This window comes from Platalea leucorodia (genome assembly GCF_965183815.1).
Source record: "Platalea leucorodia genome assembly, chromosome: 4".
Classification (NCBI taxonomy): domain Eukaryota; kingdom Metazoa; phylum Chordata; class Aves; order Pelecaniformes; family Threskiornithidae; genus Platalea; species Platalea leucorodia.
In genome coordinates, this window is record NC_138826.1 from 49,656,231 (window position 1) to 49,670,721 (window position 14,491).

General features: G+C 40.0%; 1 protein-coding gene across 1 annotated transcript in view; it reads right to left on the reverse strand.

Annotated features, from left to right (window-relative positions):
* The window catches only part of FBLN1 (fibulin 1), a 79,509-nt gene that overhangs the window by 14,728 nt on the left and 50,290 nt on the right, over positions 1 to 14,491 (reverse strand). Inside the window, exons 15-16 of the mRNA XM_082308869.1 lie at positions 8,218 to 8,360; positions 6,076 to 6,207 (exon numbers count right to left, since the gene is read on the reverse strand). Coding sequence (XP_082164995.1) covers positions 6,076 to 6,207; positions 8,218 to 8,360 — 275 coding nt within the window. The remainder of the gene's footprint in view (positions 1 to 6,075; positions 6,208 to 8,217; positions 8,361 to 14,491) is intronic.

The window sequence follows — 14,491 nt, forward strand, 5'->3', positions numbered from 1 at the left end:
TCAAGGACCTTCGGCGGTCCCCTTAGCTGTTCCCTGACTCAGTTCATTTCTTTCCCAAGTTGGCAGGTTTTATACTTCACGCCACAGTTCACGAAACTTTGTCAGAGTTGTAGCATTATTTATTTGTCTGCTGGCTTTATGGAAACTGCAACCAAAGGTGGTCCGTATGAATGTTTTTGTAATACGTTACACCTTCCTACCCGAGGGGTGAGATGAACATTGATCAAGGAGGAGTGTTTGATTAACCAGATACTTGCAATGTGCTAGAGTGAAATTTGGCATTAGGAAGGTTGTTCCACTCAAGCACAAGACTCATTCTCACCAGAAAAGCACCTTCAGCATTTCTCAGATGCAAAATGAAAATTCACCTCCTGCTTGAGTTGCTTCTTTGCCTCCAGAAGAGCTCTCCAGCCTGACATTTTTTCTGGAGGGGAGGGAGGGTGTTGAGAGATTTGACTACTGAACAGCACAGTCATCAGCATCCCGAAAGGGCAGGTTCAGGCAATAAATCTAGGATCCCGTTTACCAAATGGCTTCTGGGCACCCTCATCTCAAATGCATAGCTACTAATTTTGACAGGGCAACCTGGCATAGAGAAAAACTCACAAAATATTCTTTGCTGAGGGGCTCCTCTTGTGAAAGGGGCAAGCCTGGATGAAACTAGAACAAAGATACTGAAAGGGACTGTGTCTTTTTTAATGTAAGGCTGCAAGAGCCTGTCGAAAAACCTGCTGAATTATGTCCCTGCTCTGTGTGCTCACTGTGAATGACTGGACGGCATCGGTTTTGTATTGCCAGACACCATTGTCGTTTCATGCTAATGACATTATAGTCATGACAAAAGATGGCTATTGTTGCTTACTTTCTAGTAAGAGTATCCACAAGGGGAGATAACGTATGTGCTGAAATCCTCGCCCCTCTGAACAGCGGAGCTCTCCTGGACGCCCTGGCTCTGCCTACACCTACCCTCCATTTCCCCACAGAAAAGCAATTGCAGGCGAACTGCTACTTTCAGCATCACAGCCCTGCCAGGAAGCCCAAATCAGTCTGGGGATCTCATCATGCTAAACACAGTAACAAACGCAGGGTAAGAGCCAGCCAGCCTCTGGCCCAAAGATAAAGAGTCTAGAGCAACAGAGGATAAGGGAGAAGCAGAGAGGAATGTGAAGGTACTTGCCCGGCACTGCAGAGTGGGTCCAGGGACAAAGTTCAGAACCAAATCTTTTGCAACCCAGTGACTCTGAATTTAATGTCAGACCATACAAACATTTGCATGGTAGACTGTGAAAAGACTTTGCCACACTGGGAATGGCTAAACTACTTAAGAGATACAGAACTGCTACCCCTGTGCTAAGGACAGGTTTCCCAAAAAGTCAAATAAACCTCCAGTCTCTTTCTCCTGCCCCCAGCCAATATGGGATCCCACAAGCACACTTTCTTATGGTACCTGTTTTTCTCTACCTTCTGATCATTTTTTAAAAGTCCCTCTCCAGCCTCTGGAACATACTAAACAATCGTAATACTATAGTAGAAATTATACTACTAATAACTCCAATGTTGTGCTATCAGTAGTTGAGACGCTTTCTGTAATGGTTCAAAGGCAACATCATAAACTGTCACACGTGTAAAAGAGGCTGGAAATTCAGGACAGAGATAGCAATGAAATCCTTGCAAATAACAATGGAGAGCAGTAGTACCTATCTGTAAAATTATAAGCAACCATTCATATCAGTGTATTCAAGCACCAGCACAACACCCCTGAGAAGCTCTATAGGTACAATTGAAATTTTATAATTGTATTGGCTCTGGATGCTTTTGATAAAAATAGTACTGTTCTGCTTCATAGGCCAGAATATATGCTTAGGTTAGTATACAATGCTATATGGAAGATTTCAGCCTATCAAAACTACTTTTAGCTATACTATGAAATCTTAAAATCTTCCTGAAGTTTACCAGACTACAAGGTGGTATTACAGTCACCGAAGGAAATGAATGCATAGCTGAGGGGGGAAATGTTTTATAGTATCTGATAATACCTCAGGCATTGATAGGACATTTTTGTACAGGTTGAAAATGCATTCTTCATTTTTCAGTGACAGCTGGTTAAAGGAGGAATGCAGTGAAAAGTCTATAAAAGCTTTAAAAAAAAAACTGAATAGGTCTGCACTTCTGGTTTTCTACCGCCCATGCTAATAAGTGATGTGCAGTTGTTAACAGTATCTTTTGGCTTCAGTGCCACCTTGGCCTGTAACCACACCAGGCAACAGAGGGTTCTACAGCACTTCTTGAACCAGGAAAGAATGGGGTTTCACAGCTCTTTTTAGTACAAGAGGGTAGAAATATCGGAAGCAACTTTTTACACATTTCTTTTTCTTCAGCTTGCATGAAGTCTACACACTGCCACTCCAGCAGGCTGGCTTTCATTCCTTCTCTTCCACTGGAAGACACTTTCTGTAGGTCAGCATAGCTAGTTTTGGAGTCTGTTCTTATTACTTTTGGCTCCTCCATGTCTGGTACTGCTGATCATTGATTCCCATTTGACAAGTTTTCTTTCCTTGATTTTGCAATATTGTCCTTGCTTCTTTCTTCTCCTGCCTTTGTGGCTGCTCCTCCTACAACTCCTTTGGGAGACCATGTTCTTTCTTTTTCTAACATTCCCTGGGGCAGCTCTTTCCTCTGTTTCTAGTTTCTTCATTTTCCTTCCTCACAACCTGCTCCTACACACTCTCATCTCCTCCTGTGACCTCAGCTGCTCTCTCTCCATCAACAAATCACAAACCAGGCTCATCAGCCATTCTCCATCCAATCCTACATATTTCTGAGCTTCACTAACATCTTCTCCTTGATTTCTCAGTGTCACCTTAAAGGGATAATGGCTAAAACAGATGACCTGACTCTCTTCAGTCCACAATTCTCTGTCAGTGTTGAAGTGCTCACTTTTCCTCTGTAACTCCATCTCGAATAGCTCCTCCCCCTCTCTAAACCTTTACCAAAAGAAACTTGTACCTTTTCACTTTTTTTTAGTGTTACACTTTTGAGAGCATTTTGTTCCTTTCCATTTACACACAGTTTAGATGCAGGTCCTTATTAAGGCATCATCTCTCTTATTGTGACAACCTGGGAAAAAACTGTTTTACTAACAAAGGACTTCCTACAAGAGCATTTTCATGGATCTGTCCTTTCTTCCCCTCTTTTTTCCAGTGCTCCCTACTTTCTTTGAATCCCTTCATTGGTTTCCTCTGCTCTGACATCAAGTCAAGGTTTATTACACTCAGCTCTTTCAGTAACACTAGTAAGTATTTTCCTGCTTTTTTCCATATGCTGTTAAGCATTCCATCTTTCTCTGAGCTAGTCCATGTCTTTTCTTTAAAAAATAAAACCTCCTGTAGAGGCTTTCTGTCTTTTCTCTTGTAGAGAAAATTTATCTTGTAGAGAAAAGATATTTGGTGATCTAATTTCCATTAGCAGATAAACTAGCTTTGATACTCTGGTCATTGCTCCTGAAATATTACCACAAAATGAAACATGCTTATTATTCCTTTTACCCATGCATCTATGATTTATTATTAGAGTAAATGTATTCTTTCCTCTACAATATAGGCAGCAAAAAAAAGATTAAAAAATAGGCTGCACAGATTCAAGAGGCATATATCCATCAGTGGTCATCAAGCATGATGGTCCAGGTGTGCTTTTTCAGAAGCATATAATCTGATGATTGCAGCAAGTTGGAACATTATATTTGGAGAAAGAGTCCTGTATACCTGTCTTACTGGCCCATATGTTGGGCACTGGTTAGTGGGCTAGTTGGGCATTTGCTCTGCTAGAGTCCCTATGTTACAGTCCCACAGCTCTTATGTTCCTATAACTTCATGGGATAACCAATAAATCTTTCTGATAACCAGTAAATCTTTCTGATATCGTCTATGCCCTTTGTCTTTTTCCACCCTTATACAAACCCTTCCCCTTTCTTTACAAGAGGGACTCACTTTGTGAACTCCTGTGGACTAGGATCCCATCTTACTTATTTGTCTTGAAAACTTCCCAGCACTTCTACGGGAACACCTAACATTCAGATTATTAATAACAAGAAAAATGATATTATGATGAGAGCAGCAGAACTGCTGCTGGCAGAATTATTTGCAATCCTAATTTCACACATACAACATGCTGTCCTGAACCTCTGCCCCTCCAGGTAATATCAGCTGGGGTTTTGTTTTGTTTTTCCTTTTCCAATTCTGCTGCAGGCAGTTTACTTTGCAGCTTCCATCCATTAATCTCAAAGTACTTTTACATAGAGGAATTACTTAAGACTCTTACATGCAAGAATTAATTAAGACAGTAGTAGGCATGTTTTATCATCTCCACGTTGCACATGGGGGAACTGAGGTGAAGAAAGAGTTGCCCAATTCTTTTGCAGATCTGTGAATGTATTTAGGCATATATCATATCTTCTCAACCCGGTGTATAAGAATATCCTCTCTCTCCTAACGTTGTGAGGCAGATATCCAGTTTACCAAGTAAAATACCATTGACACACAGTCCTATTATTCAAAATGGAAAGGCTTCCCTCAGGCAAATACCTTGGCCAGTCAAATTTCTAAACACATCCCTCTTTCTTACTTCAGGCAGAAAGAAGAACACAGCACGAAAAGCAAACTACTGTAACTACTGTGGGATCTGATAACATTTATACTCTTCTAAAGAATCAACCCAATACCTGAAATCTGTAATCTTATCATCCTGCTTTAACAGACTCTCCCTCTTTCTCAGCATTCACATGTATACTTCTGTTTGATAAAGAAAGAAATATAAACCTAATGACTTATGATTTTTATCTACAGTTCATAAAACCTTTGCACAGCTGATGCTGTACTATCAGGCTTCTGAAATGCAACAGTGCCACCTTCAGATCATGCTAAATACACTTTTTCACAAACCATCAGTATGGAAGAAGCACAGCAGCGATTTTTCTTTTCATCCAGACAAGTCCTGCTAGAAAGCCCAGAAGCACATGTATAAACCTGAGCATAACCTCCACATTCACATACTGAAGCACAAATGTTCACTGGGAACAGTGGTCCTTTATTTTCATAAACAAACATTAATAAAGAGCAATCAAATACTACTTTTTAATACCTGGCATATTAATTCTCTAATCATGAGAATGACAGCACATTCCCTTGCCACTGCACTACCAATGCACATTGGGCAAAGCAGCACATCAGCTGGGACCTGCTCCTGCTCTGCAACTTTCACGTAATTTGCCAACAGCTACAGTATACACTGTAAATATATATCTGTGTGCATGTATGTATATATCCTAGATACACTATACACATTACATACTGGATATAGTATGCATTATATCCCCCCAAGGGGCCCTGCTCTGAAAGAAACCTACCAGAAAGTACGACCTCAGGTTGTGTTGCAGCCCCTCCCCACTATATAATGAGGTGCAGGTCTAGCACATGACCCATATACACAGGTATACCTCCTGCCATGTCTCCTCCCTGCCAAATTGAGACTGTAAATCAAATGTGTATGTTCCATTCTGAAGTTTCTTCTAAACCACAGCATTTGCCAGATCCCTTTTATCCTCAACAGAGGTATTTAAAACTGAACCAGCCTGTCATTAAAAAATAAAACAGGGAACACTTGCAGTAAATTCAGTCCTGCTTTAAAAATTTGATTATTATCCAAAAATTGGTGCAATGCTGTTTAAACAAGAAAGAACAGTTAATTAAATTTACAGTCTCTTTGCAGACATACTACACATTTTGTATTTGGTTTGATTATAATGGGCAAACCTCATCATTTTAAAGCTAAATCATTTGCATTTGTAATTAGAGCAAGTTCTGAAAAAAGTTAAAATACTTCTCAAATTAAAGTTTAGGCCTCTGGTATTTTGAATTAAAAAAATCTGTGATATTAGTTCAAATTACACATATTGGATTGGAGAATATTAAATCAATACAGACTTGAAAATCAAGGTGGGAATTAATTACTTGAGTTAATTTCTTCGACCTTGTTCTACATTACTGAGAGAAGAAAGTAAGCAGAAAACACTCTACTCACCCACTGTCATACCGTCCATGTAACGCTTGATGATATCAAAGGAATCTCTTAAATTTCCTTCTGTTATGTCAAATATGATATCTGCCTGGTTGGCCGGATATGTAGGTGTGATGGCACGAAGAAAAATAATCTCTGCAAATAAAGAGTATCACAGAATGGACTGAGAAGTTTTTGAAAACATCACTGAAGAACCCAACAGAATTTGATCGAAAATGACTTGTCCTCAAAGCTGGTGGAGGACACCTCCCCAGCCCCAATCTGTCCTTTAAAATGGAAAGAAAGAACATCTGGGGAAAAGGAGGATTTGGATAGATTTATTTTCTCCTCCTGCACCATCCAAGAAGCCCTGAAGCCAAAACACTATTACTTTGAGAGTCCAGAAAGACCACTCTTAGAAACCAGTCGGACTTCCAGCATGTATCCAAAGAGGACAACACTGAGGATCCCCAGGGTGGGCAGTGGAGGGGGACCAAACAGATAAACCCCTGAACTCTGATTCCCTTAGGCAGTTACACAAAGTATTCCCATTGCAAATTACAGAGTCCTTTTGAGTATTGGAGGAGGGGTTTAGATTTAAAAAAAAAAAAAAGTGAAACTGTTTTTCAAGCCTCTTGTGAGGGAGGTAAGTATTAGTATTCTCATTATTATCCTCACTCTACAGATGATGAAACTAAACCATGGAGCTGTAAGAATTCACCCAAGGCCATATGCTGAATTACAGTTTAGGAACATCTTCTAGGCTTCGCTAGTACTCTCAGCTCGCTAGGTCTCATCTCTTTTTATTAAATCATGAGGATGGACTAATGAGGGAACGGTTTGGGAAGCATCCTGCGCCAAATCCTTAGCTCTGCTGCCAGTACACCTGGCGAAGCTGAAGGGGCGTGTATGGGAGTAGAAGTGGCTATGGGGCATTCCTCCGTTCCCTGTGAAGTAGGGCCAGCCAAGGCCTGAAACAGGCCTGACACAATCTACAGCAGCTCTACGCAGCTAAGTTATTAGTGGTTATATTGTTCCTATACAAACAAGGATTTGGACCTCTCTTGCCCTACTCCTTCTGCCTGGTACAGAAGTGAAGAATCAGCTTTGGCTTTCATTTAGGACAACCTTCTGAGATAGCAAGGCTGAGACTCTGGGTGCATCAGAAGTAGGGATTTAAGATCTTGAAAAAACCCTCCAAAATAATCTTCCTTTCCTCCATCCCCTTCTTCTCTCTCTGTGTCACACAGTAAGTTGCTGAGTGGCTCATCCTACAGAGAAGCAGGGCTGAAGGCAGTCATTCCGCCTATGGATGTGTACGCAATCTCCAATGAAGCTGCCAGAATACGAATGCAAATGCCAAGGAGCAAAAACTGGCTCTTGATCTCTAAGTTTATATGTGAACTAAGCAAAGTGAGTGCGATCCTTATGAAACTGCAGGAGTTACTTAAAAACTCACAGGTACTGCAGAGGCCGAAGGAACTAAAGAAATACACGAATGCCCATGAGAGTGCAGCATCTGGGGCTGGAAAACTCACTTTGGATGACTGGCCAGCCACTCACTTGGATGCTTTTTGAAAATCTTATCTTAAAAACTTTCTGTCCAGTCCTTGGAATTTCCCTTCCTTTATTATTTTATATTTTAAAAAACAACACTTATTTTTTTCATAGGTCAAAAATCAGTAAATCACAGTCCTAGATAGCATATTCAATATAATGTATTTTGTGATTAACGTTTTCATGTAGATAAAGGCTATATTCTTGGAACAAGCCACCTGTCAATAGCAAACAGACCATAAACAGATGAGAGAAATATAATGAGCACCTACTTCTTATGGCAAAATCTGCAAAAAAAGGAAGGAGAAAGTCATGGGGTACACTGCTATTATGTGAGTAAATGTGAATTATGTGGTAAATGGGAATTCAGACTCAGTATTTCCTTAGACTGGGAAGCTGTATGAGTTAGAGCTTAGAATGACTTTCTTTGCCCCATAAAATTAAAACTCCTGGATATTGAAGGTTTTAATTAAATGAATAGTACACTATAATTTGGAACTGTGCAAACATTTTACTGCACCGGTAGCTAGTCTGGCTTTAGGCAAGGATTTCCGGTGGAGGTTTTATATGTTGTAGTCTGTTAAATGGAACAAGAGACAAACCACTTACCTTCAGGTCTTGTCAATTCTCTGAATGTGGGCAGTGAAATGACAGTGTGGGAAATTGTGTGGACTGGATCCAAGACACAGTTGACATCATTTGGTCGACAAGACTTAATGCAACGGATAGTATCTGTCTTTTCAAGTCTGACACTAAGAGAAATGAGAGATAGATGCATATATATCCTGAAAATTAATTACTTTGTGCTTTGCAATCTGGGGAGCTAGAAACTGCAATTGATATAAGTGTTCATTCTTCACCTCAAAAACTTAGACAAATGCAGATCACCAGAACTGCTGGACCACTGAAAAATTTGGCTTGGCTAAGAGCTGCAGTCAAAACCCCCTCAAAGCCAGTTCTTCAAGCCAGGCATGTAAAACTAGGGAGAACTGTAGTGCATAAGATGCCATGTAAAGTCTCCTTACAACTACAAACAGGACCAAACAACTAGGGCCAGATCCTCAGCTGCAGTGCACTGGCGTGGTCTCACCAATTTCAGCAGAGCTACACTTACTTGCACAAGCCTTTTTGTACTCCATGTGATATCAGTCTCATAAAGCAGAAACAATTGTTTCCATTCTGGAAATCTGGCAGGAAATATCTGAAGGGCCGATTTTTTTTTTCACGATTTTCAGTGCAGCAAGAGCCAGGAAAGCCTCTCTTAAGTCTTTTTTTCACGCCCCCCCCCCCTTTCCATCTAAACTCAGAAAACAGAGAGGAATGGGAACTGGGGGAGGAAAAAAGTTAACCACATTATTTAAAACCTCAAAGATTGAATTCTGAGTTTGGGGAAAATGGTAAGGGTCATTTCATAGTCCATCTCAACCAGCTGCTCATTCGTCCTTGAAAGTCTATTAAAAGTTAAATGACTTCTTCTCACCCTTGTCCACTAGAGTGAATTTAAAGTCACTTACAGTTCAAGAACTTCACACAATACCCGGTCTGTGTTCATGAGAGATGAAAGGGCTATGCTGGGACTTACAATGTGACTAAGCCCCACAAATGATCTCAACTTTGACCTGCCCATTTCTTCATATTTCTAAGTGGAAAAAAGAAAAGACTGCAGTGTCAGAGGGGGGGAATTAAAAGATTAAAAGGAAGAAAAATTCACTGAGTAAAAGGAAAACAAAAATGGAAGCTTTAGTTTGTCAGATACCTCTAGAAACAAATGGTTCTTGCTCTTTTCAAAATGTGTTACTCAAGTCCACACCTACAAGCCACCTTTTTTCAGATGTTCAAAGGGACTTTATGGCTCTATTAATAATAAATACTTCAGTAACTTCTTATTATATGCTACCCACATTTGCTCATCAAAGAAAACAAAGCCAAACACGCTGATATTGTATGAAGCTAAAATGAAGATAAAAGAGAAAACATGAATCAACATTAAGGAAATCATGCTTCAACAGATGTGAACTGGCATAGTCCACGGGAAGGCAATGAAGCTGCCTTAATTTACACCAGCTGAGTCTGGCTTGTTATTCTCACTCTGTAGTTGATGTTTGGAGACTGGCAAGGAGACAGAGGCCAGGAGAGACCTTTTACTTCCCACCTTTACCTGGGTACAAAATTTCATCATTTCCTAGACATCTCACAGGGAACAGAACAGGGCTTTCTGCTGAAATGCCTCCTGCTGGTCATTTTAGAACAAATTAATCCTGGATATATGGACATAAGTCTGACCTGCGATAACAGATTCCATCCCCTTATTTTAAAACTCAGCTGCCAAATTAAGAAAGGACTTCCAGCTAGCTGACCCTCAAACCTCTGAAATAAGGATCAGCTAAATTACATACTCTAGTTCCAGCATAAACTAGTCTATTTCAAAATACGTCACAAATAGAACTGAGGCAAAATGTACATCATTCATGTTTGTTTCCCTCTGTCTTTTTTTTTTTTCCTACTGTGTATAGAGGAGTTTAGTAGCCCTTTACATCTATACAGCCATACAACCAAACACTGCATCTTTCCTCATGACCCCGCTTAGCTGGGGTCACAACAGCCAAGTCAGACGGGTTTTACTTCCAATAATGTGTTTCCAAATTCTGAAAAAGTTCTTTGAAAGTTTCTCTCTTTGCATTATATAACACATAAATAATAACTATACCATCATCTAAAGGTTTTAGGGACACCTATAAACAGTAGCTTGCATAACTCATTTTGGGACATTATTACTAATGAAGTACCGGTACAATGCACACAGCATGCTGAATTTTCATAGCTGTGTTTAGATAATAGAATTTGTATGCAAAAACCTTGTGGTGGGAGTGTCTGAAGTGTTCAGTATTGGTCTGCCTTTGCTCCTTCCTGGAAAGGAAAGGGAGCTTTACTCTCGACTTCAGCTGGAACAAAATTTGGCAAATACTACAAACATTTCTGAAATTCTCATTCAATAATGCCATGAATTTGTTTAAGATGAAGTTGTAAGTAAGACTTACATTCATAATTCTCACTTTTGATTCACTGGAGTAAAGCATTCTGACTTTAGGTACCCTAAATACAGAAACGGAAGATCACAACAATCACAAGCGATACGTGTTAGCTCCTAACTAAAACTAGTTTCTAGATCCATCCAGCTTGTAACCATACATGTGATATAGATAAACATTTGTGTCAGCTCTATTTCATTGCACCATTTCTCTCTCCTCTTACAAATCCCACAACCTTTTTTTTTTTGCATGCTCTGTCCACACTGCTAAACTTGGGTTTGTGCTTTCATTTTCCGCTGCCTAAATATTCATTCTCTGATCTCCTTTCTTTTGATATCCCTGCTAGTTGCTTCAGCATATCCAAAGTGCAGTTGGTAACACTTTGTTCTCTCGTTGCTTTGACATCTTTAGACGTCTGGAGCAACTTCTTTGACAACCAGCATCTATTTCAAATCCTCTTATTTGCTATTAATGATGTACTCTGATCTCAAAACACTTTTTATTTTATCCTTACACATCATCTTTGCATTTGATCTTCTGATTAGCTGACATTTTCCTTTTTGCTCACGTCCTCCTATACTGGGGACTGTGACTGACAAAAGTTTCTTCCTAAGTGCTGAGAACTTTCTGTATTCAAATCTTTCCTTCAAGTTTTCTCCCTCTAACAAAAAGTGCAGCGTTGGAGCTGGTACCTCCTCCAGGCCTTTTTAATTTAAAAGAGAAAAAGTTAAGAAACAGCTCAGTTGCTCCGATGATTTTGCAAATAATCCTTTCCTGAATATAATTTTTTCTTTCTTCTTGGGTCCTGGTGTCATTCCTTTTCATATTCTCTATTAGATTCAATTAGTAAGTTCTTTGGACCAGGAGCCAGGATTTCATTTTCATTTGGAAAAAAACACGCACATAAATGGTGCTACATAATTACACACACGTTCTTGAAAGCTCTAGCTACACTGCAGCATTAAAGCATCTAATACAGGAGAACCTGAGCTCCATGTTCTTGAATTACTTGCTGAATGCAATTAATATGGTAGTATTTTACAATACTGAGGGCCAAATTCTCGTACTCCCTTCTTTTCCTGCCAAACAAATATATATTAATACTTGCAAAAATGAAGTTTATTTTTGAATCTTATCCTACTTAATTATGGCCTCATAATGAACTGGTAGCCAGACGGCATTTATATACAAGCATCTTCTGCGGCGGTAAGAAACCCCATTAGCTCAAGTAGCATGGGCTTGTGCTTTCAATATTTAAAGCTGGGACTCTATCCCCACTGGGAACTTCTGGCAGCTTTGTAAGTATGTGTCAACAGACTTATTAAACATTGGCATTCCTCGTGAGACTTGAACTCCTGTCAGCCAGCTGGGATAAACTTTGCCTTAGGGAACATGTAATACTCTGGCAGAGTGCTGCGATCATGCCCCAATCTAGTCCCTGGCTGATGATGAGCCTGAGACCCCACAGCTTACAGCTAACAGAGTAATTCCTTGTGTTCAGGTGATTAAGGCTTGTGATCTTGGTTTAGAAGGTTTCCAGTTTCTAACTTTGTACCTTGCCTGTGCTGCCTGTATTTACATAGTGAGGCATTTTTCATACGTGCATTCACATGGATTATTCCTCATTCATCTATGGACTGACTATTCTGCCTATGCACTGGGCAGCAGAGATATCTGGATAGCCCAGGATGGTGTAAAAGAACATTAATTTTTAGATCATACCTCTGGGACTGACCTTTTAATATTTATCAATACAAGGACTGAAGAGTAAAATAAATCCTCTTCCAGCTCACAAAACAAAAGAATTCCAAAGAAACTCCAGTTGTAGTAAATTCCATAGAAGTAAAGGAAGAAAGTCGTAGAAGTAAAGGAAGAAAGATTTGGATATTGGAATTCTGGCTGATCTTTCAGAGCTGCTAGGGTTTGGCTGGGGCATTTTTGGTGGTGGTGGGTGAAGTCTTTACAGTTAAAAATATATCAGCTTTGATATGGAAGTTGGAGAGACAAAAATGTTATGAGACCAATTAAATATCTTTTTCAAATGTTCCTGTAGACACATCTCAGGATATAGCCTGTGAAACAGAAAGGAGCTCTCTGCTACTAGCTGAATACTGTTAGGAAGTTCATCGCTGTCTTCCCATCATTAGTTTTTCAGTTCAGTGGAAATTCCACAGAAAGGAAGATGAAAGATCTGTAAAATACATGTTCTTTAGAGGAGATTCTCTTTTGCACTATCCTTAGAAGTTAGAACTGGGATCTGTACCTGGTGGACATCAGCACAAGCTCATTGGCTACAACAGAGCAATGATAAGTAGCGCAGCTTGAGAATCTGGCTCCACACTTTCAAAGCGATTTGTGTGCTGGGGCACCTCTGAGGTCCTAAGGCCCTAAGTTATGCCCTTTTAATAGATTTTCAGAAAATGCACGGTATTTGCCCCTTAAGTGATGAAACTCTCTAAAGATGTCTCAGTTGAAACAGCTCAAATAATGCACCTATTTTGTTTTAAAAATGAAGACCTAAACATATGCAGCTGTGTATCATCAAATGAGACCAACTCCACTTCTGTGTGAAGTAAATTAATAGTCATCAGTGTTCGGTATATTCAGATAATAAGCTCTTGGATACCAATTTCTGCTTTTTATAATGATGCAGAGTACACATAAGAATCTCCCCAAACTGAGACATTCAGCGATAGGGGAAAGTGGAGAACTGTAACGATGATGGCAAATAAAATGCAAGTGCAGCATGCAACAGATGAACTAGAACTTTATTAAAATTGGGAAAAAAAAAAGCTACTCTTAGAAGAGAAAAAGTAGCCACTGATGCCTGTAAGGTAGGGATCAAAGCTGTGCAGAGACAAAGATAAAAAGTTTGGCAATAAATGTGTTGACAGTTCCATGACGGGAAAGTTGCATTTGAATTGTCAGAAGAAGGTCTCTGGGCTCTGTGATTTGCCGCTGCATGACCACAATGCCACTGTGGTTGTTCACTTTTTTTGTGGTGAAAAAACCCTCTTGGTTCCCGCTGATGATGGACAGCAGAATTTTATCCCCAGGGACAGCATTGGAAGGGCCCATGCGGAAAATGTCGGTGGGTACTTGAATGTTGGTAGGAAAAGAGAGGTGATAGTAGGTTATTCTCAGAGGCAGGCTCTGGCACTCCTTATTTTCATTACAAGGCAAGCGCTCACAGCGACTGCAAGAAAAGTGAGAACACAAGACAAGAGGAAGATTAGTGTACATTTAGCAAGCGTGATAGGAGAGCAAGGGCAGTGGGGGTGGGAAAAGGTATGTTGACTTGCATACTGTATCCATTCTTCAACCTGGCACCTCAGTCATATTGCAAATGGACATTTATTAAATAAGGATGAACTTGTCTGTAGTTGGTGCTTTTGGAGAAGCGTTGCCATTTTCAGAAGTGTTGCCCTTTCTTTGCACGCACAGATGGATTGAGTCTGGCATCTCAGTGGGGGTGAGAGTTTATTTGCATTTAGATCAGCTAAGCTCTTCCTAGGGAGAACACTGACTATTTTTTGCCCCCCCCCCCAAGTTTTATGCTTTTGTTGATTGGACGTATGTTAAATAAAGGAAGAGAGGCTACGTGGTTAGTGAGTTGACTGTGTCCTACTTGGGATGTCTCGCTGGATTTTAAGACTGAGCAAAGTATTATGAAAACCACAAATGTACAAGGAGTTGGTCTTTCTGAGAGAAGAGGCACTCTAGATACTGCACTATGCATGTTCATCATCTGACAGCATACAGAGGAATGCAAAACTTATTTCCAACACTGCCTGTATGTTAAGGTGTATTTGCTTTGAAGACAAACCTTCCTCCTGATGTGGCACAGTATTTCT